This window comes from Cetorhinus maximus, chromosome 14, assembly GCF_964194155.1.
Source record: "Cetorhinus maximus chromosome 14, sCetMax3.hap1.1, whole genome shotgun sequence".
Classification (NCBI taxonomy): Eukaryota; Metazoa; Chordata; class Chondrichthyes; order Lamniformes; family Cetorhinidae; genus Cetorhinus; species Cetorhinus maximus.
Window position 1 is genome coordinate 97,683,790 of NC_135892.1, and position 26,406 is coordinate 97,710,195.

Here is a 26,406-nt window from a genome sequence, read left to right on the forward strand (position 1 = left end):
GAAAACAAGAGAAAGCCACAAGACCCTGGCTGGAGGCGAAGACACAGTTGATTTTATTATTGTTGCAATGAGAGATGTGGACTACACCAGAGTCACATCTAACGAATACAAGCATGTATCCAGTTTTTATAGTAAGACAATTTCATTCATTGCTATGGCTAACAATACAGCGGAGATAGTAAACAATGCGCAGAGATTGCTTCCCATTTCATATTAACAATTGTACACAGTCAAATTCATGTTACAATGCAGCCGGAGGTAAACTCTGATAAGTATTGATAGCCTGTTAACGATTGGAGGTGAACTCCGATGATTATTGATAGTCTACTATTGTCTACTTACAGATATCTCTCTCTTTAACTGCCCTCCTGTAACAAGTTTATGGGTGTTCACAATGCTCAGATGATTCCGATTATTTTAAACACACAAAATACACATACAACCCACGTCAACATCTGTCCCTGTCTTACACAGATTTACATTATTAACTAGCTCAGCCTATTACCTTTGTTCTCAACTGACCCAGATTGGCTCACGAGCAGCCGGGGTCCGAGCACCGGCACCAAGGAGTTGCCCCTACATACCTTTTCGTCTAGCTAATATCGGGGGGGACCACCACACAGCCAAGGAACCATGTTCCCTGACTAAAAATTCCCCACAACAATCACCATCCTTGGGTATGTCCTGTCCCACTCACAGGACAGACCCACCTGAGCTGACGGCACAGTATGGTCAAGGAAACCTCCTACTGGTTACCACCTACCGCACAAACTCCCTCACCCCCCCCGCTACCAGCTGATGAATCCGTACTTCTCCATGTTGAGCATCAATTGGAAGAAGCATTGAGGGTGACAAGGGCACAGAATGTTCTCTGGGTGGGGGACTTCAATTTCCATCACCAAGAGTGGCTTGGTAGCACCACTACTGACCAAGCTGGCCGAGTCCTAAAGGACAAAGCTACTAGACTGGGTCTGTGGCAGGTGGTGAAGGAAAGAAAAAGAGGTTAATAATCTATTTGACCTCATCCTCACAAATCTACCTGTTGTAATTGCATCTGTCCATGACAATATTGGTAGGAGGGACAAAATCCCATCTTCACATTGAGTGTGGCACTACTACCATGCTAAATGTAATAGACATCGAACAGATTTAGCAATTCAAAGCTGGGCATCCGTGAGACACTGTGGGCCATCAGCAGAAGTAAATTAGTATACAACCACAATCCTTAACCTCATGGCCTGGCATCTACCCCACTCTTCCATTATCATCAAGCCGGATTTTCAACCCTGGTTCAGGAGGGCAATGCCAGGAGCAGCACCAGCCATACCTAAAAATGAAATGTCAACATGCTGAAGCTACAACTTAGGCCTGCTTGCACGCCAGACAGTGAAAACAGCATGTAATAGACAGAGCTAAGCGATCCTACAACTAAAGGATCAGATCTAAGCTCTGCAGTCCTGCGATATCCAGTCGTGAATGGTGGAGGACGATTCAAAAACTCACTGGAGGAGGAGGCTTCACAAATATCCCCATCCTCAGTGATGGGGGAGCCCAGCAGCCCAGTGCAAAAGACAAGGCTGAGGTATTTTCAACTGTTCTCAGCCAGAAATGCTGAGTGGATGATCTATCTCAGCCTCCTCTGGTGGTCCCCAGCTTCACAGATGCTAGTCTTCAGCCAATTGGATTCACTCCACGTGATATCAAGAAATAGCTGAAGGCACTGGTACTGCAAAGGCTACGGGTCCTGACAAAATTTCAGCATTAGTACTGCAGACTTGTACCCCAGAACTAGCTGCACCCCTAGCCAAGCTGTCCCAGTACAGCTACAACACTGGCATCTACCTGGCAATGTGGGAAATTGCCCAGGTATGTCCTGTACACAAAAAGCAGGACAAATCCAACGCAGCCAATTACTGCCCCATCAGTCTACTCTCAATGATCAGCAAAGTGATGGAAGGGGTTGCTGACAGTGCACTCACGTGGCACTTACTCAGCAATAACCTGCTCACTGATGCTTAATTTGTGTTCCACCAGGGCCACTCAGCTTCTGACCTCATTATAGCCTTGGTCCAAACTTGGACAAATGAGCTGAACTCCAAAAGTGAGTTGAGAGTGACTGACCTTGAAATCAAAGCAGCATTTGACCGTGTGTGGCATCAGGGAGCCCTAACAAAACTGAAATCAATGGGAATCGGGGAAAGTTCTCCACTGAGTCATACCTAGCACAAAGGAAGATGATTGTAGTTGTTGGAGGTCAATCATCTCAGTCCCAGGACATCACTGCAGGAGTTCCTCAAGGTAGTGAGCTTGGTCCAACCATCTTCAGCTGCTTCATCAATGACTTTGCCTCCATCATAAGGTCAAAAGTGGGGCTGTTCGCTGATGATTGTACAATGTCCAGCTCCATTCGCAGCTTCTCAGGTACTGAAGCAGTCCGTGCCCATATGCAGCAAGACCTGGACAAAATTCAGGCTTGGCCTGATAAGTGGCAAGTAATATTCATGCCATACAAGTGCCAGGCAATGGAGAGAACCCAACCATCTCCCCTTGACATTCAATGGCATTATCATCAGTGAATGCCCCAAGATCAACATCCTGGGGGTTACCATTGACCAGAAACTGAACTGGACCAGTCATATAAATGCTGTGGCTACAAGAGCAAGTCAGTGGCTGGGAATTCTGCAGAGAGTAACTCACCTCATGACTCCCCAAAGCCTGTCCACTATCTGCAAGGTACAAGTCAGGAGTGTGATAGAATACTCTCGACTTGCCTGGATGCAGCTCCAACAACACTCAAGAAGTTCGACAAGGCCCAGTACAAAGCAGCACGGTTGATTACACCCCATTCACCATCTCCAACATCCATTCCCTCCACCACCAACACACAGTGGCAGAAGTGTGCATCATCTACAAGATGCACTGCAGCAACTCAGCAAAGCTTCTTCGACAGCACCTTCCAAACCCGTGACCTCTACCACCTAAAAGGACAAGGGCAGCAGGTGCATGGGAATACCATCACCTGAAAGTTCCCCTCTAAGTAACAGATCATCCTGACTTGGAACTACATCGCTGTTCCTTCACTGTCTCTAGGTCAAAATCCTGGAACTCCATCCCTAACAGCACTGTGGGTGTACCTACTGCACAGTGACTGCAGCACTTTAAAAAGGTGGCTCACCACCACCTTCTCAAGGGCAATTGGGGATGGGCGATAAAAGCTGGCCTAGCCAGCGACTCCCACATCCTGTGAATGAATAAAAATAAACACTTTCAGGACCTTTGTTTTTTTACTGGTTTCATGACCGGGTGAGGAGGAGTGAACTGGCTCCCTTTTATTCAGCCGCCTTGGTTGGTTGCAACAAAGGTTTTTTTTTAAATGTATTTTCCCTGTAAATGCCTTTTCCAATCCAAATGTATTTGCTTTTTAATACAAAGCCAATCAAACCAGGTTGTCTTCAGTCAAAGAATAAGTTTATTAGTTACTAAACCTAAGAAAAAAAGGACGCACCCACACATAGACACACACACACACACACACGCACGCTCACACACATCTCAGAAGTAAGAAAAGTTAGTGTCCAAATAAAAGTTAAAAGAAATACGATTAAGTCCTTTGCTTGTCCTTGAGGCATAGATTGTTGAAGCTGTTTGAAGTTAGCTGGTTTCCTTTAAAATCCTGGAGTTGAATTGGAGTTCAGGTAACTACTTTTCTAGAGACAATATGAGCTTCAGAGAGAGAGAGAGAGAAATTCCTTATTACCCTTTTCCAGATGAGTTTGATTACTTCTTTCTGTTTTTGGCTTGGCAAAACCAGTTCTTAAGCCTCCTGTTTGTATTTTCCAAGAAAGGAATTTGATTAACATGTCTTGCAGTCGTTTGTGTAGAATAAGTAGCCACATTTGATCTTTCATCTCAGAAATTTTTGATACATTTCAAGATAGTAGAAACCAACAGGAGATGGGGTTATTTCGTGCTCCACAGGGGTTTTGAATTTTGAGTGTCTGTTGGGGTTATCTGACTAGTTAGCAGAATTACCATGGATTAAAGTCCAGCACTTTGCATTTTTAATGCCTTCCTTTCAAGAGTCCCTTTGAAGTGGACCTTGACATCCCCTCAGGTATGAAATTCTATGCTACATGTCAGGGAAGTGCGATCCATATAGGAACTTTCAGGGGAGTGCTCAACTTGCAATACCAGCTATCAGGGGACTGGTGGTAGCCATTTTTGTTCAGTGTCTTTTCTTGTATTATAAAGAAAAACAAGTCCTCTTTAAATAGTTCAATGTGTTTTTGGTTAGCGGGTGAAGTTATAGGTAGAACTCAGTCAGAATTTCCCATCGTGGTGACACTGGACAATAGAAACCAGGATCCTGTTCCCTGGCACTCAACTGACAGATTGAACCTTTATGGAGTGATGAAAGGCCACTCTCCTGTCTCTTCCCTTTCCTGTCACCTTTCATATACACCCACTACACAATACCTGAACTATCTGTACCCGTGTACATGACAATATGTTCTTTCTGATGAACCTCAATAGCCAATGATTCTGCATGGACCCAGATTGGTGGCAGTGATTAAACTTTATTCAGCACAAGCAAGACATGATACGTTACAATATCTGAGCAGTAGTTTACAAATTATAATTGAGAATTATATGACCCTATTTTTGCTTTGATTAAAGTTGTGGTAACAAGTCCCTGCACCCACTGGCCCAAACCCCTGGCTTGTGCTTCGAGTGTCTCAAGCCTTCTACATCATCTGTCTATTTTTAGTGCCCTTTTTATAACCTTTTCTATAATACAAAATCACTAAATTTCTTTGACTTATTGTCCAATTTTAGGGATAGCACATGCACAAGCTTTTGCTTTGCTCAGGTTTCAGTCTAATAACTCCTGCCACCACCTATTCTCCTACTGAAGAAGTCATTCTCAGTGCAGCTTTGGCAATACAAAGAGGTGCTTTTTACACTGGCCTTGATGGCCTGATGATCCCAGCTAAAGGTGCCTCATCCTCCTTATCTGGTCTTGAACCAGGACACCATATAGCGTCTTAACGGCACAGAGGAAGGCCATTCAGCCCATCAGATCCATGCAGCACTCTGTAGAGCAGTCCAGTCAGTCCCATTCCCCCTGCTTTATCCCCCTGCTGGTTAGATTTGTAAAAATGCATCAAAGATTGATTTGGTCACATAACAGTGTTTCTCCCTTAATGCCATGTGTATGTGTCTCAACTTACTTTACTTTCTGTACAATGAGTAATTGTGATTTATATTCCCTGCTTTTACTTCCTGCGTTATAAATGAGAATTCTTGAATCCAATTGCTGTCTTCCCTCATGCTGGACACCATAAATGCTCCTCTTGAAGGTGCAAAATTGAAACTGATGGTGGAAAAGAGAAAGCTGATGCTCTAGAGCCTGCCAAAACTTTGTAGGCATCTTTTCCTGAGGTCAGCTATGAGCGTCATTTCTTGGCCGCTAATTGCAAAATCTGGGCCCTTGGGTATATTAGGATGAGTGGTTTTGAAATTGGCTTTTGAATGGAATTTAAAATATATTCTACTTACATATGAGGGGTAAACCATGAACAAAAATTCTAAAATATTGCTCTTGGGATTGAGAAATGGAAATGCAGTTATTCTAAGGTGGAAGCATACATGAAATTCATGAACAGGATCAGTCTTGACCTTGTGTTGAGAACTATATCTTTTGATCCTGTAAACTGCATTCCTAGATGGCCTTTATAACTAATTATAACAGTCCAAGAACAATAGTGTTCAAAATACCAAAGCTGTAATTTTAATAGAAGAAAGATCACCTGATTGTTTGCAATGTAAAATCACTTCTTTACCTTTTCATTGACAATCTGGTTTATTTTTAAATGCTCTAGGTATTATCAAGTGCTCCACCTAGTGGTTGGGTCAAAATAGAGAATTATTTACAATCTTTTGAGAATTAATTTGAAGAAATCTTTATTGGCATCAATACAAATCAACAGTTACAGCATTAATAGAACAACTTGTTCATTGTGAACTCTCTTCTAACTTGTGAAATGGCAACTTACTAAGACAATATCTGAATTTATTACCTTTCATGCCTTGGAGCTATTATGTTTACTGTACTATGCTTTATGCTTTTCAAGTCTATTATACTTGCCTGATCTGGTTATCACTAGGAGGAATAGAATGGGAAAAGATTATGGTACACTGAGGACCTACTGTGTAGAAGGTAGAGACCAATGGGGTGGTGTGAGGGGCTTTTGTCCTCCTGAACAATTACATGGCATATTTCACATATTCAACATCACCACAGGATGATAACTCCTTTAGCAGGCTTCTCATTTTAATTTAATGAACAACATTTCTGTGATTGTTCACTAATTGACTAAGAAGCCATTTTTATTTTACTTTCAAAGTATTAATTCTACCTCTGTCACCTCTGTCTCCTAGGCCCAACTGTTATGACCCAGTTAGGGACCATTAACATTTAAAGAGAAATCCAAGCACTCAGTGGTTCAGCAAAAAGAACTATATCATGAGGTTTAATGTTTAATGTACCTCTGAGTTATTTACTTTTGTAGAGACCACCCAAAATTATATCACAGTCCTCTGGAACTTTACTTCCATTCTCCCCAGTGGTTCCAGCTATTTGCCTAGGTAAAACTTTTTGTTTAATAACTCTCGACCGCAGATGCATTAGTTATGGTTGCTGTCTTAGTACATCCAAGCTAACTCTGCTGATTGCTTTCTTTGCCACAAGAGCCTGTTAGGATCACTGTAGATTTCTTCCACTATTTGCGAGCTGGAGCAAATCTTCCAGCTTCCTTTCCCTCACGAAATCCAAACTGCGATTCAGCCCTGATCCTTATTCCACATGGAACAATTAAATTAGTATTTTCTTGACTTATGGCTTTCCTATCGCCCATCTGCTTTGGCTATCTTCTCTGTGAGCTGCACACGGCCAGACTCAAACTGCAACCAAGCTGATTACCTCCAGATTCCAACTGCAGCAAGTTTAGTTGCCTTTTATTGAGAGTTACTGTGCATTTCTCCCTTATAGCTTAAACAAATCTTCCAGTCGTTTTTCTCCTTTCCAACTTTGTCTTCTACTGAATATCAGCTCGCACTTGCAGGCTGTCAGCCTAAAGCCCCTAATAATGATGATTCCATCCTCTTCGCCAGTTGAAATGTTTTGTCACTTCTTAACAATTAATAATACACACATACACACAGCTATCTGATTCTGAACCCCAGCTTCCTGTGTAAAAAATCACAGAAGGTTCCTTTATTCCTTACTCTACACCAGAGAGCAATACATCCGGGATTTAGCACACCCTACTTGCAGATTTTTTATGTTCCACTTCTTTTTAACTAAAATGTCCTTTTACATAAAAGCATAAATGTTAAACACAAACATAACACAGAGGTAACTCAAAACAAAGAATCTCACTAAGCTCCACCCATCTCCATGGTGAAGTGACACACATGGCCTGTTTCCAGGTAAAAATACAAATTAACTACCTTTTAATCCAAAGCTTTCCTTAATTCTGGAATCCGCATGAGTAATTTATGCTTTAATGGAATAACTGAAAATGTTGTGTCTCCAGTTCTTTAGCTAAGTAAGCTCACCTGCCATTATATGATCTTGCCCTTTTACTGTGACTTTATCCAATAAACATAATTTACCTTTTGAATTGTAATTAATTTAAGTCTGTGTGGTTTTCCAGCCTCTGGATGTTTACCACGGTTTTTACCCACTGAACTTACATTTAAAATTCAGTTTCTAAAACGAAAAAGCTATACCTCCAAAATATATGAGCTGTGTTGTTAGACATGCATAACACAACCATCTTCAGCTGCTTCATCAATGACCTCTCCATCATAAGGTCAGAAGTGAGGATGTTCGCTGATGATCGCAGTTTTCAGTTGCATTTACAACTCTTCAGATAATGAAATCTGTGCTTGCATGCAGCAACGCCTGAACAACATCTAGATTTGGGCTGTTATGTAGCAAGTAACATTCAGGTCACACAAGTACAAGGCAGTGACCATTTCCAACCGGAGATTCTAACCACCTGCTGTTGACATTCAGTGGCATTACCATCATCAAATCTCCGACCATCAAGTGATCCCTTGGGGATCACTATTGACCAGAACCTTAACTGGACCAGCCACAAATACTGTGGTGACAAGAGCAAGTCAGAAGCTGATTACTGTGTTGAGTGACTCACCTGATTCTCTTTATCCTTTCCACCACCTACAAGGCAGAAGTCAGTGGTGTGATTGATTTGCATGAATCAGTGCAGCTCCAACAGCACCTGAAGCTTGACACCATCCAGGATAAAGCAATGCTTGATTGGCACCCCCTCCATCACCTTAACTATTCACTTCATCCATCACTGACGCAACTTGGCTGAACTATGTACTACGTACAAGATGCATTGCAGCAACTCACCAAGGCTGCTTCAACAGTATCTCTACCATCCAGAAGGACACAGGCAGCAGGTGCATGGGAACATTACCACCCCCAAGTTTCCTTCATGTCTACACCATCCTGACTTGAAAATACATCGCCCCGTTCTTTCATTGTTGCAGGATCAAAACTGTGGATGTAACTTTGCCATGTAGACTGCAGCAGTTCAAGCAGGCAGCGCAGCAGTTCAAGCAGGCAGCTCACCACCAACTTCTCAAGGGCAACTAGTGATGGGCAGTAAATGCTGGCCTTTTCACAACATGCAACTCTCATCCCATGAATAAATAAATTTTTAAAAGTGTAAAACTAACTTTGTTTTTTCCCATGTTGTAGTACCTGGAATTCTGGGATGTATTCAGGCCCTGGAGGTGCTGAAGATTGCATCAGGAATAGGATGTATCTTTTATTTCCTTACCTGTCTTATTGTTTTATTTTGAGGAACATAAACCAAATGTTAGTGTCTCAGCTGCAAATGCAGAATTTAAGACAATTAAAATGCATCTATAAAATGCTGTAGTGCATTGGGGTAAGCCAATGAATAACATCAGTTGCTAAACTGAAAGTGCTGGTTGTATTCTTCACAAATTGCAAGTTGTGATTGAATTTCAGTAGATTTTGCAAGTCTGCAATGGTTTGAGTTTTATTACACCAAAGACACAGTCATAGCAAGAGGGTGGTTCAGGGCAATACTGCCACCATGTGGCAGTTTTCAGCTTTTGGTTGTAGCATCTCACTAGCTTCTTGCCTTAAAATTGTTGTGCAGTTTGAAAACTGAGGGATTAATCTTCTTCACTTTTTTCCCCTCTAAGTTTCCCATGCTTTCCCTATTTTTTTTCCAAAACTGCCTGTTTGATGCGTAAAAATACATTAAAAGATTGATCTGGTCACAGCTGTCTATAAAGGTGTTTAAATTTGCGGCAAAAATAAAATACTGCAGATGCTGGAAATCTGAAATAAAAACAGAAAATACTTAAAAATACTCAGCAGGTTGACAGCAGCTGTGGAGAGAGAAACAGAGTTGGTGTTTCAGATTGATGACCTTTTATTTTTGACTTCTGACTCTTCAGCAAGATTGTTGCCAATTCCCTCCTATATTATAAAACAGAAACAGAAATACCTGGAAAAACTTAGCAGGTCTGACAGCATCGGCGGAGAAGAGCACAGTTGACGTTTTGAGTCCTCATGACCCTTCAACAGAACTGTTGAACAGAACAGTTCTGAGTCCTCATGACCCTTCAACAGAACTGTTGAACAGAACAGTTCTGTTGAAGGGTCATGAGGACTCGAAACGTCAACTGTGCTCTTCTCCGCCGATGCTGCCAGACCTGCTGAGTTTTTCCAGGTATTTCTGTTTCTGTTTTTGTTTTGGATTTCTAGCATCCGCAGTTCTTTGCTTTTATCCCTCCTATATTATCCCCATTTTAAATATGGGAGTCATAGGATGAGAGGAAAATAAAATGCTTTTACTTATAACAACTTTTCTCCAGCTTCTCCCCACTTCTCCTGAAGGTATGGATTCCTTGATGTCATACACTGACACTTCCTCTGCTACCTTACCCAGTTGCCCAATGTTCATGTGTGAAGTCTTGATGTGGACTGACATGTATTTGAACTAGTATTCTTTTTATGAAATAAATAGAATAGATTATGTGAGATAAAATGAAACACAGTAAGGTATAAAAGCGACCCAAGATTACTAATACTACTTCTGATGTTTGATTTAATCATTATAAATAATATTATTTGTTGCAGCATTGGGATACATTAACGATATAATGCAGGAAGCTTGGAATCTCCTGGGAAGCCACTGGGCTGATACCCTTTGAAAATGTCCTATAATATTTACCAAATCAGGGAGTAACATCAAGTGGTGAAAAGTAGGTTCCCCATCCACTTTTTATCTCATCTGTTCAGATCTGCTCAGAAAAAATTTACTTTTTATATTTCACCCCTACTTTCTGCGAGGCACAAACCATTCCCTGACCATGAGGTCAGACTGCTATTGTGGGCAGAATCTATTCAACAGCGAAAGGAAAAGTGCTAATTCAATGCTTCACCCAATCCCTTTCCAGCTTGGACTATCTGATGATTAAGGCAAAGAAAAATGATTTCCTAGCAGATAAAACTGATCTCATGAGGGCTCATATGCATTGTTAAATCGAAAAGCTTTCTTGTTTAAGTAGCTGAGGGGTGCATTTTATCAGCTACCAGCTGTCTGCACAGCTGGAGTCTTTCACTGGGAATAAATTAACCTGTTTACAGTGACAGAAGCATGTTTTCCCAGCATGATCCTTAACGATAACCTCTTCAGCATCTTACAGCCAACAGATGTTAATATTTGATGCTCTGGCAGCTCGATTTCGCACCATTAAGCTTCGACCCAAGCAGCCAACATGTGCAGTGTGTGGTGAGAATCCAACAGTGAAAGATCTGATCGACTACGAGAAATTCTGTGGCTCAGCAGCAACAGATCAGGTCAGAATCCTGTGCTGTCAGAAGATAGAAAGCATTAAAAGAGGTCCAGATGTGAATGGTTTCGTTGTTTTTGAGTGTAAAAACAGAAAATATAGATTGCTGTAATTGCTATTTATTTCTCAATGATATAAACTAATTTTTGTTTCCATTCAATGTTTGAATGTGCTGCAGCATTTGTGGATGATTGTCATTAATTTATTTTATTTTTTTTGCTTTCCTGATATCTTTAATCCCCTACCTCCATTTAGTTTGCAGCTCTGTTTTCCCCTCCTTTGGCTGCACTTAGCACCATTTTCCAGCTAAGATCGAAAGAAGGTAAACTTCCCAGGTCCCTGGCACTGCTGTCCTATACCTGTCTGGGTGCATGGAAGGGAGGAAGTGGGGTGTGGGCAAGTGTTTTTTTTTGGTGAGAAAAAGCATAAGAAAGTCATCTTCTGTTTGTGTAGGTAGTGTGCTTAGTGCCTTGCTTTGGCGGAACACGAAGATCAAAACATGAGTAGGCCACTCAGCTTCATGAGTCTGTTCTGCCATCCATTCCATCATGGCTGATCTGTATTTCAAATCAGTTTACCCGCCGCATCCCTTGATACTTTCCCCTAATAAAAATCTATTGATGTCAGTCTTTAATTTCAGTTGACTCAGCATCCACACACTTTTGGAGGGGAGAGTTTCGGATTTCCACTACTTTGTGTGGAAAACTGCTTTCTGATTTTACTTTTAACTGGCTTGATTTAATTTGAAGATTCTACTCCCCTCTTTTGGATTCTCCCACCATGGAAATTGTTTCTTTGTTTATTTTCTTGAATCCCCTTAAAATTTACCTTTATAAGATCAACCCTCAGCCTTCTAAACTCAAGGAAATACAAACCAAGTTTATGTAATTTGATCTCCGAATTCAACCCTTTAAGCCTCACAAGACATTGTACAACCAAACCATTGTTTCCTTACTTTTGAATTCGACCCCCTTGAGGTAAAGTTAAACATTCTATTAACTTTTTTGATTACTTTTTGTACTTGCAATAGCTTTTAGTAATTTGTGTACGTGGACACCTAAATCCTTTTGTTCCTTCATAGCTCCTAGTCTTTCACTATTAAGAAAATATTCCTACTTGTATTTCTCAGATCCAAAGTGGATAACATCACACTTTCCAACGTTGAACTTCACCTGCCATACTTTTGCCTACTTATTTACTATTTCTATATCCAAGTAGCTTCCTGCTCTCATGTACACAACTTATTGCACCTCCTAACATAGTGTCATTTGAAAACTCAGATATGTAACTCTATTCCTTAATCTGTCATTAAAATATATAATGAAAATTTGAGACCCCATTGCAGATCTTTGGCGAACAATACTTGCAACCTTCCTCTAGACAATCAGAGAACGTTCCCTCTACCTCTATTCTCCAACTCGTACCTTCTCCAACTCGTACCTCCCAACCATTTACCTACCTGTGTCATGGTTGTCTCTAATTTGGTGCACGTTCTTTTTTGGTAACCTATTGTGTGGAACATTAGCAGCTGCCTTCTGAAAGTCCAATTGAGAATGTCCATAGACAGTGGGTGGGTTTAGAAACGATTCACTTGGAGGATTGTGACTAGAAACACCCTACCACTCAGTGATGCAATCTTTTGTTGCATCATGCAGTGTGCCACTGCTAAATATTGTATCTAGCTAATGTATGTGGCTGGGGAGGGTTTCCTCTGGTATTCGTAATGAATTCATAAATACATATTTTATATAAATGGTTATGATTTTACTATACATAGTGAACAGAAGAAATCACCAACTGCCTTCTGGAGCAGGTTCCATACTGTCTTAGAAATTTGTCCCTATGCATGCTGAGAGGATAGTAACATATTCAGAAATTGTAACTGATTGCCTTGTAGATAAGTCACTCGAGCTGATGCAGTTACAGTCTTACAGAGGTTTAATAGCTCAAATGCATTGCTCTGATGGTTAGAGGATAAAACTGCAAACTGGCACATAGTACATTGCTTTTCTTATATCTCTTGGTTTCCATGACTTTGGTTCTGTCCCTTGGACTCCATACAGGCCAATTTCCTGAATTTTTTGAGGAACACCAGGGTCAAGAGGTGATAATTGCTTAGAGATGGAGGGCAAGGCTAGAATACTTAATGATACTTTGTGTCAGTGTTTACTAAGGAGGGGATGCTGACAAAATATCAGAAAGAGGTGGTAGAGCTAATGGATGGTAGAGCTAATTGATAGACAGGATGTACATAGGAACGTAAGAGCAGGAGTTGGCCATTCAGCCCATCAAACCTGCTCCTCTATTCAATATGGTCATGGCTGATTACCCACTTCAATGCCTTTTTCCCACGCTATTCCCATTATCCCTTTACATCATTGACATTTACAAACCTGTCAATCTCTACTTTAAACATACTCAATGACTGAGCTGCTACAGCCCTCTGGATAGAGAATTCCAAAAATTCACCTCTGAGTAAAAAAAATTCTCCTCATCTCGGTCTTAAGTGGCTTCCCCCTTATTTTGAAATTGTGTTCCCTGGTTCTAGACTCCCCAGCCAGGGGAAAATCTTACCTGCATCTACCCTGTCTGTCCCTTTAAGTATTTTGTAGGTTTCAATGAGATTACATCTCATTCTTCGAAACTCTAGAGAATACAGGCCCAGTTTCCCCAATCTCTCTTCATAGAATAGTCCTTCCATCCCTGGAACAAGTCTGGACTTTCGTTGCACTCCATCTTTGGCACTAATATTCTTCCTAAGGGGACCAAATCTGCACACAGTACTCCAGGTGCGGCCTAACCAAGATTCTATAGAATTGAAGCAAGACTTCGCTACTCTTTTACTCAGACCCTCATGATAAAGGCCAACACACCATTAGTCTTCCTAATTGCCTGCTGCACCTGCATGTTAGCTTTCAGTGACTTATTGATGAGGACACCCAAGACCTTTTGCTCATCTATACTTTTTAATCTCTTATCATTTAAGAGTTACTCTGTGCATCTGTTTCTCCTACCACTGGAAGTGCTGGCTATACTTACAGTGGATAAGTCGCTTGGTCCAAATGGCTTGTAACCGAGGTTGCTAATGGAAGTGGGGGTGGAGATAATAGTGGAAAGGCTTGCCATAATCTTCCAATCTTACCTAGCTATGGGAGAGGTGCCAGAGGATTGGAAAGTGGCAAATGTGACACCTTTGTTCAAGAAAGGGTGTAAGGACATTCCTGGTAACTACGGGGTGGTCAGTTTAACATCAGTGAAGGGTAAGGTTTTAGAAACAATAATGAGGAGAAAAAACAGGCACTGGAGGAGGTTTGAGTTAATGAAGGAGATCCAGCATTGATTTGTAAAAGGCAGATTGTGCATGACTAATCTAATTGAAGTTTTTGATGAAGTAACAGAAGGTCGATGAGGGGAATGCAGTGGAAATTGTCAATATGCATTTGAAGGAAGTGTTTGACGAAGTACCACATATTTACCTGGCAGGGGAGAGACCATGATCATGAAGGTGGTGCTCCCAGGACGAGACTAGCCCATTGCACTTCGGGTGTGCTGAAGCCTGCAATGTCCCCAAATGCGGGATACTCGACTGTAAAATTTGTGGTAGTGGGGGACTGCGTTTGCACTCTCCCCTGAAAAAAAAAGGCTAGTTAACAAAATTGAGACTCATGGGTCAGTGTCAGTTTGGATAAAATATTGGCTTAAGGGCTGTGGTAATTGGTTGCTTTTTTTCAGACAGGAGGATGGTAGACAGTGGTGATCCCCAAAGATCAGTGCTAGAAACACTACCTTTTTAAAAATATATATAACTATACATACTTGGATTGTGGGACACAGAGGAAAATCTCAAAATTTGTCCATAATACTAAACTTGAAGGTACAGCAAACAGTGAGGATGATACCAATCATGTGGCAGGACATAGGCTAACAAAATGGGCAGGTAAATGGCAGATGGAATTTCATACGGAGAAATGTGAGGTGTTGCATTTTGTCAGAAAGGACAGGGTAAGGCAATATGGACTTAATGACGCAGTTCTAAAGAGGGTACAAGAACAGAGGAACTTGGGGATTCATGTACATAGATCTTTGCAGGTGGCAGGACATATTGAGAGAGTAGTTGTCAAAGCATATGGGATCCTGGGCTCCATAAATAAAATTATTGAGTACAAAAACAGGCAAATTTTGCTGAACCTCTGTTAAGCTCTGGTTAGGCCACAACTGGAATATTGAGTCCAGTTCTGGTCACTACACTTTAGGAAGGATGTAAGGGTTCCTGAGAGGGTGCAGGGAAGATTCCAAGGGTGAGGGAGTTTAGCTATAAGGTTAGGCTGGAGAACCTGAGCTTGTTGTCCTTTGAGCAAAGGAGATTGAGGGGTGAACTGATAGAGATGTACAGTATCATGACAGGTTTAGTTAAGGTGAACATAGAAAAGCTATTCCCATTAGCTGATGTTTCAAGGACTAGGGGACACAGATTTAAGGTTTTGGGCAAGGGATGAAGGGGGGTTTTGAGAAAAAACTTTATTACGCAGTGGGTGGTAATAACCATGAACTTGGTGCCTATGAGGTGGTGAAAGCAAAGATGATTAATGATTTCAAAAGGGAATTGGACAGTCACTTGAGAGAAATAGACTTACAGGGTTACGTGGATAGTGAGGGGAATGGGTACTGACTGGATTGCTCCATGGAGAGCTGGCATGGATGCAGTGGGCCAAATGGCCTCCTTCTGTTCCATAATGACTGATTCCATGACCTTGTTTAAAAGAAAGTAACATCCTAAGCGAATGCTGGAAAGCCCAATGATGTAGTGTACATTGATGTAGTGTATGAGTGATTGGTTCACAAGCTGATGGCAATATTTTTCTGGATAAAATTTAGAAGTGGATAAAGATAGGTTACAGCAGGTACTAGTTAAGGGAATGATTTTGGGTGTGAGCTGAATGAAGCACCTTGTGTGTCACTGCTGGGGCCCTTATTCTTTCCAACCTACATGAACAGCCTGGATTCAGAAATGCAGTGCAAGTTAGTCAGATTTGCAGATGCAACTTAATTAGGTGGGACAGTATAGTGTAGTAAATCAGGGGCATACTTAGCAAATGGTGAGTTAGTGGGGATTTTGGGAGAAATTTGAACATTGTTTCAAGTTAAACCACTGAGGCAGAAGGAGGAGGCACAGTTTCAAAGTGGTGAAAGAAAAGCTCAGGTCGATGTCATGAGACACTTGTTCACACATCTTTTAAAATTAGATGCTCAGAATGTCTTGCTGGGAGAATCAATGTGATAGAATCCACAGGAATTATTCAAAACTTATATATGTGCAAAATTTACTTAAAAATCTTAGTGTTACCCCAGCCTTCCCTGGTACTTGTGCTTTGCCAATGTTAGTTAGAGGCAGTGCAGAAGAGACATTCATTTGGCCTTGCTTTGATACAATCTCATGATGCTGTACTCCAATGAACAAGGACCTCCAATCTCATTCATTACTACTGTGGGATTTCAATATCCACCAGGTAACAATGGTGGACAAAGCTAATGGAGTTGTTAGCAGTGAAGCTGATTAGTTTCACATCTCTCTCGAGTCCTAGAGTTCACCTGAGATTTCTCTTGTTCTACATGACTAGTACAGAGATTTCCAGAAAGTAAGTGCAGTTAATATCTTGCTTAAAGAAATAAGAATTAAGTATGCTTGACACTAAAGCAATGCAATTGGCCCAGAGAGGGGAACATGCCAGCAACCTGGCACGCAGCTCTCTAACGCCAATTTTCAGGCCTCCTTGCCCCCAACAAAATTCTATCCTGCATTTTTCAGTGAGATTTTTGCAATCTGATTGGTTGAAGAACCTTGTTGTTTTTGTCCTGCTTGTAGACACCTCTGATGTGCTGTAGAGGGCGCCTTGTTGGATCAAATGCTGGATTAGAGCAGGGCCAGAATTTTCAGCTCGGCGAGCAGGGGCAGGGCCCGCTTGCCAAGGCATAAAATGACGCAGGGTGACGTTGGGCGTGCATCCCTACATCACCATGCGTCATTTAGATTTTCAGTTTGGCGGGCGTGTAGCCAAGTGCGCTTGCCGAACTGTCAAAGGCCTGTTAAGGCCATTAATTAACTAATTAAACCTATTGAGAAAGCTGCCCGTCCAACCTTAAGGTTGGCAGGGTGAGGTTTCACAAAATTTATAAATTAAATAAATTTTTTCATTAATGTTCCTTGACATGTCCCAGCTCATGTGACACTGTCACATGAGGGGACATGTCTTAAAATATTTTATTTTCTTCATTTAAATTTTTAAACCTTAAACTAATCTCCCTGAAGCACAGAGGTGTCTCGGAGATTTCTGCGCTCTTTCGCGCGTATGCCGCAGGCCCCCGACTTGGGATGCCTCCACCCCCCTGCCCGCACGAGGAGCGCACAGTGCTTCCGGGTGAACGTCATGCTGGGCAGGCCTTAATTGGTAAAATGGCGGCGCGGACCCAGTCGGGGGTGTTGATTGGGTTCAAGCCCACTCCCACCCGCCCCTGCACAACCCCCCCCCCCCCCCCCCCCCCAACGTGGGGAAAATTCTCCCCCAGGTCTCCGCTCAAAAACCTGTGGAAACCTTGTGGGTAGCTGTCAGCAAGGTGAATGTCGAGCGCTGTCTCTATGCTGCAGACTGAAAATTCTCTTTTTGTAATGTATATGTAAGGATGACTGCTTTGGATACTTTCTTTCTAAATCACCAAGGTATATTACATTGGGTTCTTTATATTATCATGTAACTGTGGGTAGTACTTTATGGTGAGCCCTTTTATCACAAATGACAGCACATTCTTGTACAATTTTAGTTGTGTCTCTTAAGTAGAGGAGGTTGTTACATTGAAGAGGCAAGTCCTATGATTATGTTTTATACTATTAGAAGCTACAGTTAATAGCTCTCAATTTGTATGTCTGAAGTCCTATTAACCTGTTGGTTATTCTGACTCCTGACCTCTTCCATTTCCTTTGCTTCCCAATTCTAGTGTAGGACACTTCATTTGTTAACGAAAGAACAAAGAATAACTGTACAGGTAAGACTGCTGATTTTAACTTCCATACCAAGGATGTAATTTCTATTTTGTTTTATATGTATTTATCAGTAGAAATATTGAAGCTGTATTGTCATTGAAAGCTTCTTGATAATACTACATTTCATGTGCCTAAAAATAAAACAAATTTGTATTATTGTACAGAAGAAAATTTGCATGTTGCAGCTTACTTTAAATATTCATAAACAAATTGTTCACAAGACCTAGCTAAACTGCTCATAACGCCCAGCTAGTACTGTTAAAATGTTTTCTACCCTATCACTTCAGGAATATAAACAACTATTGGATCAAGGTGTTCCTCATGTCCTAGTAGATGTACGTCCACAGGTGGAAGTTGATATTTGCCAGCTATCTCATTCTATTTGTATCCTTTGTTGATTTTACTTTGTTTTGATTATCATTTATGCATCAGGTAGGCTCAATGATGGAATAAAATGAGCATGATGCCTAAAAGGAATGGAGAAAGCAAATAGATTTTCAATTTGGTTTGTGTTGACATAACATTTCGAAATTGTGCACTCAAGCAGCATCATTCTTTTTCTTAGCCTTTTAGAAAATGAAGTTTAAAAATGCAACCAGTTATAACATTACTGTAAGTTTTCTATATTCCATTTCATCTTGATTTGTTTTTCTTTTGATGCAGTTTATATCTAATTGCATTACTCTCTTTATTGACGCTTCTATATTGTAATCAACACAGCTATGCAAAATCTACTTTTGATGACTTTCAGGGTTTGTAAAGGTTATGGGAGGTCTCTTTTCCCCCCCTCCACGGCGGTCTCTTGAGCCTGCAGTTTTGTTCAGTGTAAGAGATCAATAATAATTTAATAATTAACCTTAGTGCTGTAATCACCGCTTCCTTCTCAAGGGCAATTAGGGATAGGCAACAAATGCTGCCTTGCCAGCGATGCTCATATCCCAGGAATGAATTTTTAAAAATCCATTAGACCCATTTTTATAAAGTATTTATTTGATAGTAAAGCAAAAATAACATATTTGAATATAAAGCTAGAAAGTTAAAACTAATACTGCAAAACATTTGAATTTGAAATGCTTATATTTATGATGTTTTTTGATCCTTTAGGTAGTTTCCTCAAATTATTTTATGATGTATCCAACTTAAACATTGAGATTCTGGGAAAACATCTAATTTTGCAGAATAGAATTTTATTTATGTAGTAATCCAGTAACTTCAAGTGATGTCAAACAATAAGCTTGAAGCAATAGCAGGTTTTAGTTCAACATTCATTACGGTTTCCATTGCCAGATTAAGGAAATCACGCAACAGTGTACATCCTTGTCTTGCCCCCGTTGTTGATCTAAACCATTCCATCCATTTTCTATCCACTTTAACAAGTCCCTAAGCGCTATTATAGATGTTTTCCATGTTTGACAAGTCTCCCAGAAATATCATACATCTTCTAGACATGCCATATCACTTCTTGCTAGGCACTGTCAAAGCCTGCTCAAAATCTATGAAGTTGTTGTAACAATGGATGTTGTGTTCTATAAATTTATTGGAAATCTGTTTTAACATAAACAGTTGACCCATCGTATTTCACCCTGATGTAAAACCAGTTTTTCATCATGCAGTACCTCTTCTACGTAACTTTCATTCACCTCTGCAGTGACTTAATATATTCTTGAAAATTGGCATTTTAAGATCATACAAGTGTGAAAAGATTTCAGCATCTATGCCTTAAGTTGCTGTCTTCAAAGGACTGAAGTTAAGAAAACTCATTTTGAATTTGACTTGTTCAGGGTATCATGTTTCTTTGCCTGGGTCTTTAAAATCTATAGGCAGAATCATCTGTTCACGTAAAATGACGCACGGTGACGTCAGGCATGTGCCCCTACATCACGGCACGCCATTCCGATCTTTCGTTTGGCGGGCACACACTGGAGTCGGCTGTGTGCCCGCCGACCTGTCAAAGGCCTGTTAAGGCCATTAATATACAAATTAATCTAATTGTCAGGGCTGTCCGTCCAACCTTAAGGTTGGTGGGCAGGCGACGAGCCCAGGCAGTCTTTGCATTTTTCATGAAACCTCATCCACGGGCGGGATGAGATTTCATGAAGGGTGCATTAAATATTTTTTAAACACTTGATAAACATGTCCCAGCTCATGTGGCGCTGTCACATGAGGGGACATGTGTGAATGATTTTTAACTTTTTTTGTTTTGATGTTTCCGCTTGAATATAATCTCCCTGAGGCAGCTCTGTGCATGTGCGCGAAAGAGCACAGGCCCCGACTCTCCCTCCTCCCCCCGCCTGCAAAGGTAACGCTGAGCGCTACATGGGCGGGCCTTAATTGACTGGCCCATGTAAAATGGTGGCGTGCAGCCGATCGTGGGCAGCGATTGGCTCCGCGCCCGTCCAACGGGGAGAAAATTCTCTCCTATGTGTCTTACTATTGCCTAAATGAAAGTGTAACTGGGAGGTAGATTGATTAGGGGATTTAGAAGTTATCATAGTGGTAATTTGTAGATCTATGTATGTATTTAAAAATAATTTCTCTCATTAATAAATGTTTAATCTAGTTTTGTAAAACCTATAAGACTTAATGGTCTTATTACTACTGAATTCAAGGCAGGCACCTCGAAATTTATACAAACTGCCAAACAAGTTGTGGCAGTTGTTTTAAGTTTCCCTTTGGGATTTGAACAACTCAGCATTTACCATCGGCTGTGCCATAAGAGTGCCCAAAATTCACTTATCCGTGGTTTTAAAAAAAAATAGAAGGCATCTTTAGAAAATGCTGAGAAAAGGAAAAACGCTTGAATAAAGTTTAAAAAAAAGGGAAGGTATCCATGATGATTTCCTGAATCCAGCCTCTTCCCCCACCCCCGTGGCCCCAGCAGCAAGAACTTCCCGTGGCCCCGATTGAAGTCCACCTTCACTCGCGATTAAAGTGCCGCAAGTGTGACAAATTTTACATTTTTCTTGTTTTATTAAACAATTTCTACAGTAAATCTATCTTTAAATCTATTAAAAGCATAGTTTTTTCTTGCCTTTGATCCTTTCTACATGTAAAATTTTAAGATGGCTGGAACCTATCTAGTTGACTCACATTGTAGAGTATGCTTATCGTTCGTGATTTCACTGTTTGCGAAGTTTCGAGGGAACATAACCCTCGCAAACAGCGGGACTTTACTGTAATTTACTTTTCACTCATTCCAAGATTTTCTCCATTATTCAGATATGCTTCTTAGTATTTTTGAGGCTCAATCTTCTTCTGCATTTTTTAATTTCCTTTTTTGTTAGTGTTCCACATCTCCTTTATGTCCATTATTACAAGTACAATTCAACACAGTTGATCACAGATTTTTGTTTTAAATTGTTTTAAGGCAGCTATCATTCTCGTCCTTACTGGTGTAATAACATACTTATGCGCAGAACTAACATCAGCTGAAAAAATGCTGCATGACAGTGCATTTGATTGGAGTTCATTGACCTACATTAATTTTAAATCCTGGATTAAGAGCTGATTCAGTCTGGTTCTAATTTGGGTTAGATGGGAATAAATTTTAATTGTGTTAACATGAATTATGTTAGGTGCTTGTCTTCCATTAATTCTGCTGTACCTCACATTTGAGGAAGCATACATATTGAAACAGTTTCACTGCCATACATTGTAATGGTTGCATTAAATCAAAATCCAGATTTATTTTTGTTTTCTGTTTATTTATTGCTTTACTATTAACCTTATAAACGTTTGTGTGTGGAGGGGAGGAATGCTGGCAATAGGATAGTGGCTTTAAAAGAGCCATTTAATTTGCAGCAGGAAATCTGTATAATTTTTGCATTAATAATGCATATTCTTGTTTTCAAATGGAATGACTACAATACAATTGTTTCCGATGCACAATGTCAGATTTTCCATTGGCTAAATTAGAGGAAAAGAATGTTGACTACATAAAGCTTTTACAGAATAGCATCAACACGAGTAGAAAGAAGGCCCTGGATAATATGGTTGCCTTCCCAGGTACGGTTCTTATTACATGTAAGATACATTTATGATTATTACAACTATGATATTTATTGAGCCTTACACTTGAGGGCAACCGTGAAAAATATTTATTTTAAAGCCAGAAGTTTCATATAAGGGAGCTCCTACACAAAGACTTTACAGTTCTTTCGTCCTCAAGAGCTGTGTAGCATACAATTAAGATATCTAGAAGTACTATTTCTCTCATGTTGGGAAAGTGAAAGCGCTCGTGTATATTTAAGGGGAGTTTTCTTTGTGAATAATGGCCAGATCTGCCCGGAAACGCTCCAGGCTTTCTTTTGTCTATAGTTGTAGTCAAGATGTACAGACTTACTAAGTTGTTTATAATTAGGCAGTGTGTTCAGTAGCAAGGCAAGTTACAATTCTATGTTTTGTATGAGTACAAATTAAAATAAATACATTTTTTGATATAGTACACAATATACTATGTGCAAAACACTTGTTAGGTTTTACACTTAAGCACTTGCTTCAGAATCCAATTTTGCACTTTTAAATTAGCTTGTGCTGTTCTTTTCAAAATTAATTCTAAACCATGTTGCTCAAAATGAACCAAGATTCTTAATAAAACTCAACCCTTGATTACAATGTACTCAATATTTTTTAACAGATGAAATATTTTTAATTTTAGCTGTCTTGATCATTTACAGCATTTTCTTAATTTCTGGCTGCATATGTTATATAGTACAGTTAACTGAAAAGTTAAGCTTCCCTTTTCGTACCAGCAAAATTAAACAGTTTTTAACTATTATAAATTAGTTGGGCACTTATTATTTATTTGTTATGCACCAGTGCTGTTTTGATAAGGATTAGGTATGAACTGTTTTCTACTCTCAAAATGTATGTAAAACTGTAGCCTTTTATACAAGCTAAGTTTAAACAATTATTTCAATAGAAAAGCTTTAAAAACTTGCACATTTACACCATAATCTAAATCTTAAACCACATTTTAAATTGCTGTGGACACGTGCGTCTATTAAAGAAATGAAGACATTTGATGTGCAAGTCTCTCCTTACTCAAAGAATGAGCCTGCCTCCATTCATAGAATGAGGATATCTGGATCTGAAAAGTTTTACATAATTCACATTCATGAACAGTTCCTCTCAAGTAATTCTAAGGAGAACAGTACATTCTTCCAAAATACTGTGTTGCTTTTTGGAAATAGCCAGAAAAGAATCTAGTTCCAAAAGACATCAATTGTTAAAGGAAAATCAGAAGAAATTAATCTTTTTACATTTATATTAAAGATGTATATTTATTGTCCTTTTGGATTGAGAGGTTGACAAGCTGTAATGTATATTTCTTAATGACTTAAAAAAATTGTGTTCCAAATAGATGTAAGTGGGTACGATATGATTGCGATTACGGTGACATGACTGCAGGGTGACCAAGGCTGGCTACTGAATATCCATGAGTACTCGATATTTAGGAAGGATTGGCAAAAAGGAAAAGGAGGTGGAGTGGTGTTTTTAGTTAAGGATAAAATCAGTGCAATAGTGAGAGAGGATATTGGCTCAGAAAATCTAGATGTAGAATCAATCTGGGTGGAGCTAAGAATCAACAAGGGCCAGAAAACATTAGTGGGAGTTGTCTATAGGCCTCCAAACAGTGGTGGTAAGGTAGGGGATGGCACTAAACAGAAAATTAGAAATGCACGTAACAAGGTTGCTACAATAATCCTGGGTGACTTTAATCTACATATAGAATGGAAAAACCAAATTGGCAATAATGTTGTGGCAGATGAATTCCTGGAGTGTGTACGAGATGGATTTTTAGACCAGTGCATTGAAGAACCAGCTATGGAACAGGCTATCCTAAGATTTGGTATTGTGCAATGAGAAGGGGTTAGTTAATAATCCTGTTGTACGGGGCCCTTTAGGGAACAGTGACCGTAACATTTTAGAATTCTTCATTAGGGTGGAAAGCGAAGTTGTCCAATCAGAAATTAGGGTCCTAAATCTAAACAAAGGAAACTACAAAGGTATGAAGCGTGAGTTGGCTAAGATAGATTGGGGAACGTCATTAAAAGGCATGACAGTGGACAGGGAATGGCTAATATTTAAGGAACAAATGCATGCATTACAAGAGTTATACATTCCTTTCTGGTGCAAAAACACAACAGGAAAGGTGGCCCAACCATGGCTAACAGAAGAATTTAAGGATAGTATTAGATACAAAAAGGAGTCATATAAAGTTGCTAGAAAAAGTAGCAAGCCTGAGGATTGGGAGCAGTTTAGAATTCAGCAAAGGAGGACCAAGAGACTGATTAAAAGGGGGAAATAGAGTATGAGAGTAAACTTGCAAGGAACATAAAAGCGGACTGTAAAAGCTTCTATAAGTATGTAAAAATAAAAAGATTGGTGAAGAAAAATGTAGGTCCCTTACATCCGAAATGGGAGAATTTATAATAGAGAACCAGGAAATGACAGAGGAATTAAACAACTACTTTAGTTCTGTCTTCACAGAGGAAGACAGAGATGACTTCCCAGAAATGCTGGGAACCAAGGGTCTAGTGAGAAGGAGGAATTGAAGTAAATCAGTATTACTAAAAAAAATGTTGGCAAAATTAATGGGACTGAAAGCTGATAAATCTCCAGGGCCTGATAATCAACATCCCAGGGTACTAAAGGAGGTGGACATGGAAATAGTGGATGTGTTAGCTGTCATCTTCCAAAATTCTGTAGATTCTGGAACAGTCCCAGCAGATTGGAAGGTGGCAAATGTAACCCCATTGTTTAAAAAAGGAGGGGGAAGACAGGGAACTTCAGACCAGTTAGCCTAACATCAGTAGTAGGGAAAATGCTAGAGTTTATTATAAAGGATGTGATAACAGGACCGTTGGAAAAGAATAGCGGGATTAGACAAAGTCAGCATGGATTTATGAAAGGTAAATCATGTTTGACAAACCTACTGGAGTTTTTTTGAGGACATAATTAGCAGAATTGATAAGAGAGAACCAGTGGATATTGCGTATTTGTATATTCAGAAAGCTTTTGATAAAGTCCCACATAAGGGGTTAGTGTGCTAAGTTAAATCACATGGGCCAGAATTTTTCGCTTGGCGTGTGGGCACGCACCCGACACGCTCGAGCGTAAAATCACTTGTGATGATTTTGGGTGAGTATCCCAACGTCACCCTGCACTCACGCGATATTTCGGTCGCCGGGTGCGAGTGAGATTAGGTACTGCGCCTGCCGACAATTGAGAGGGATATTAAGCCCATTAATGGCGCAATTAACTGGGATTTTTCGCTGCCCGCCCAATATTATGGTTGGCGGGCGGGCAAATTGGCAGGATGAGGTTTCTGAGATTAATTTTTAAAAAGATAAAAATGTTGACACAAATTTCAGCATCCGTAAAGTTTAGGTGACTCATTCTGATGCATGGGCATTTTGTCCAAAATTTTAAATCTGTTTTTATTGAATTTAAATTCTTCAGCTCCGAGTCACCTCTCTGCCTTCAGGGAGCTTTCATCCGCACTCCCCCATGCCCTCGCTGACTTCAGCACTCGCCCTCCTCCCACCCCGACTCCGGCAGTGCTGAGCCTTTCAGCCTTTCACGCTGGCTGGCTGTTAATTGGCCAGCCAGTGTGAAATCACGGTCAGGGGTGTTCTGTTTCCTAGCCGGACGCAGGCGCCCCAATCGTGACTGCCCGCCGACCTGAAAATCCTGCCCGCGGAATTGGGAGTAATATATTGGCATGGATTGAGACTTGATTAGCAGACAGGAAACAGAGTAGGAATAAATGAGTCTTTTTTGGAGTGGCAGGCAGTGACTAGTGGGGTACCGGAGTGATCAGTGCTTGATCACAATGTAGATCGATATTTGGATGAGGGAGCTAAATATAATGTCCAGGATTTTACATTGGTTGGGTGGGCTTGGCGGGGGCGATCATGGAGCCAACCGCCGCTAGCGATCAGCTACGCACCGTGATTTCATGCAGGCGGGCCAATTAAGGCCTGCCCAGCGTGGATTGCGAGCGGTAGCACTGAGCGCTACATGTGCGGGAGGAGGGGGAGTCGGGTCCAGTGCTCTATCGCGCATGCATGCAAAAGAGCGTTTCAGTCTCCCTGAGGCACGGAGCTGCCTCGGAGATTGAAGCGCTTTTCAAAAAAATAAATAAAAACATTAAAAATTTAATGAAACATGTCCCCTAATGTGACTGTGTCACATGCCATGGGACATGTTTTTATTTTTCAAAGAAACTTTTTATTTAATTTGTAAAAGCTTCAGGAAACCTCATCCCGCTGGTGAATGAGGTTTCCTAAAAAACGTAAAGGCTGCTTGGCCTTTTCGCCTGTCTGCCAACCATAAGGTTGTATGGGCAGCGGAAAATTAAGGTCAATTACCTAGTTAATGGCCTTAGTAGGCCTTTCAATTATCGGCGGGTGCGCAGCCGACCCCAGCACAAG

At 40.5% G+C, this 26,406-nt stretch overlaps 1 protein-coding gene and 1 non-coding gene across 2 annotated transcripts in view; both read left to right on the plus strand.

Annotated features, from left to right (window-relative positions):
* mocs3 (molybdenum cofactor synthesis 3) overlaps positions 1 to 26,406 on the plus strand; it is a 63,570-nt gene that overhangs the window by 20,915 nt on the left and 16,249 nt on the right. Inside the window, exons 8-12 of the mRNA XM_078557290.1 lie at positions 8,798 to 8,860; positions 10,776 to 10,939; positions 17,923 to 17,970; positions 18,256 to 18,352; positions 21,863 to 21,973. Coding sequence (XP_078413416.1) covers positions 8,798 to 8,860; positions 10,776 to 10,939; positions 17,923 to 17,970; positions 18,256 to 18,352; positions 21,863 to 21,973 — 483 coding nt within the window. The remainder of the gene's footprint in view (positions 1 to 8,797; positions 8,861 to 10,775; positions 10,940 to 17,922; positions 17,971 to 18,255; positions 18,353 to 21,862; positions 21,974 to 26,406) is intronic.
* On the plus strand, positions 14,401 to 14,564 carry LOC144690191 (U1 spliceosomal RNA). The gene has a single exon (XR_013578793.1). It is a non-coding gene; the product is annotated as a U1 spliceosomal RNA (small nuclear RNA).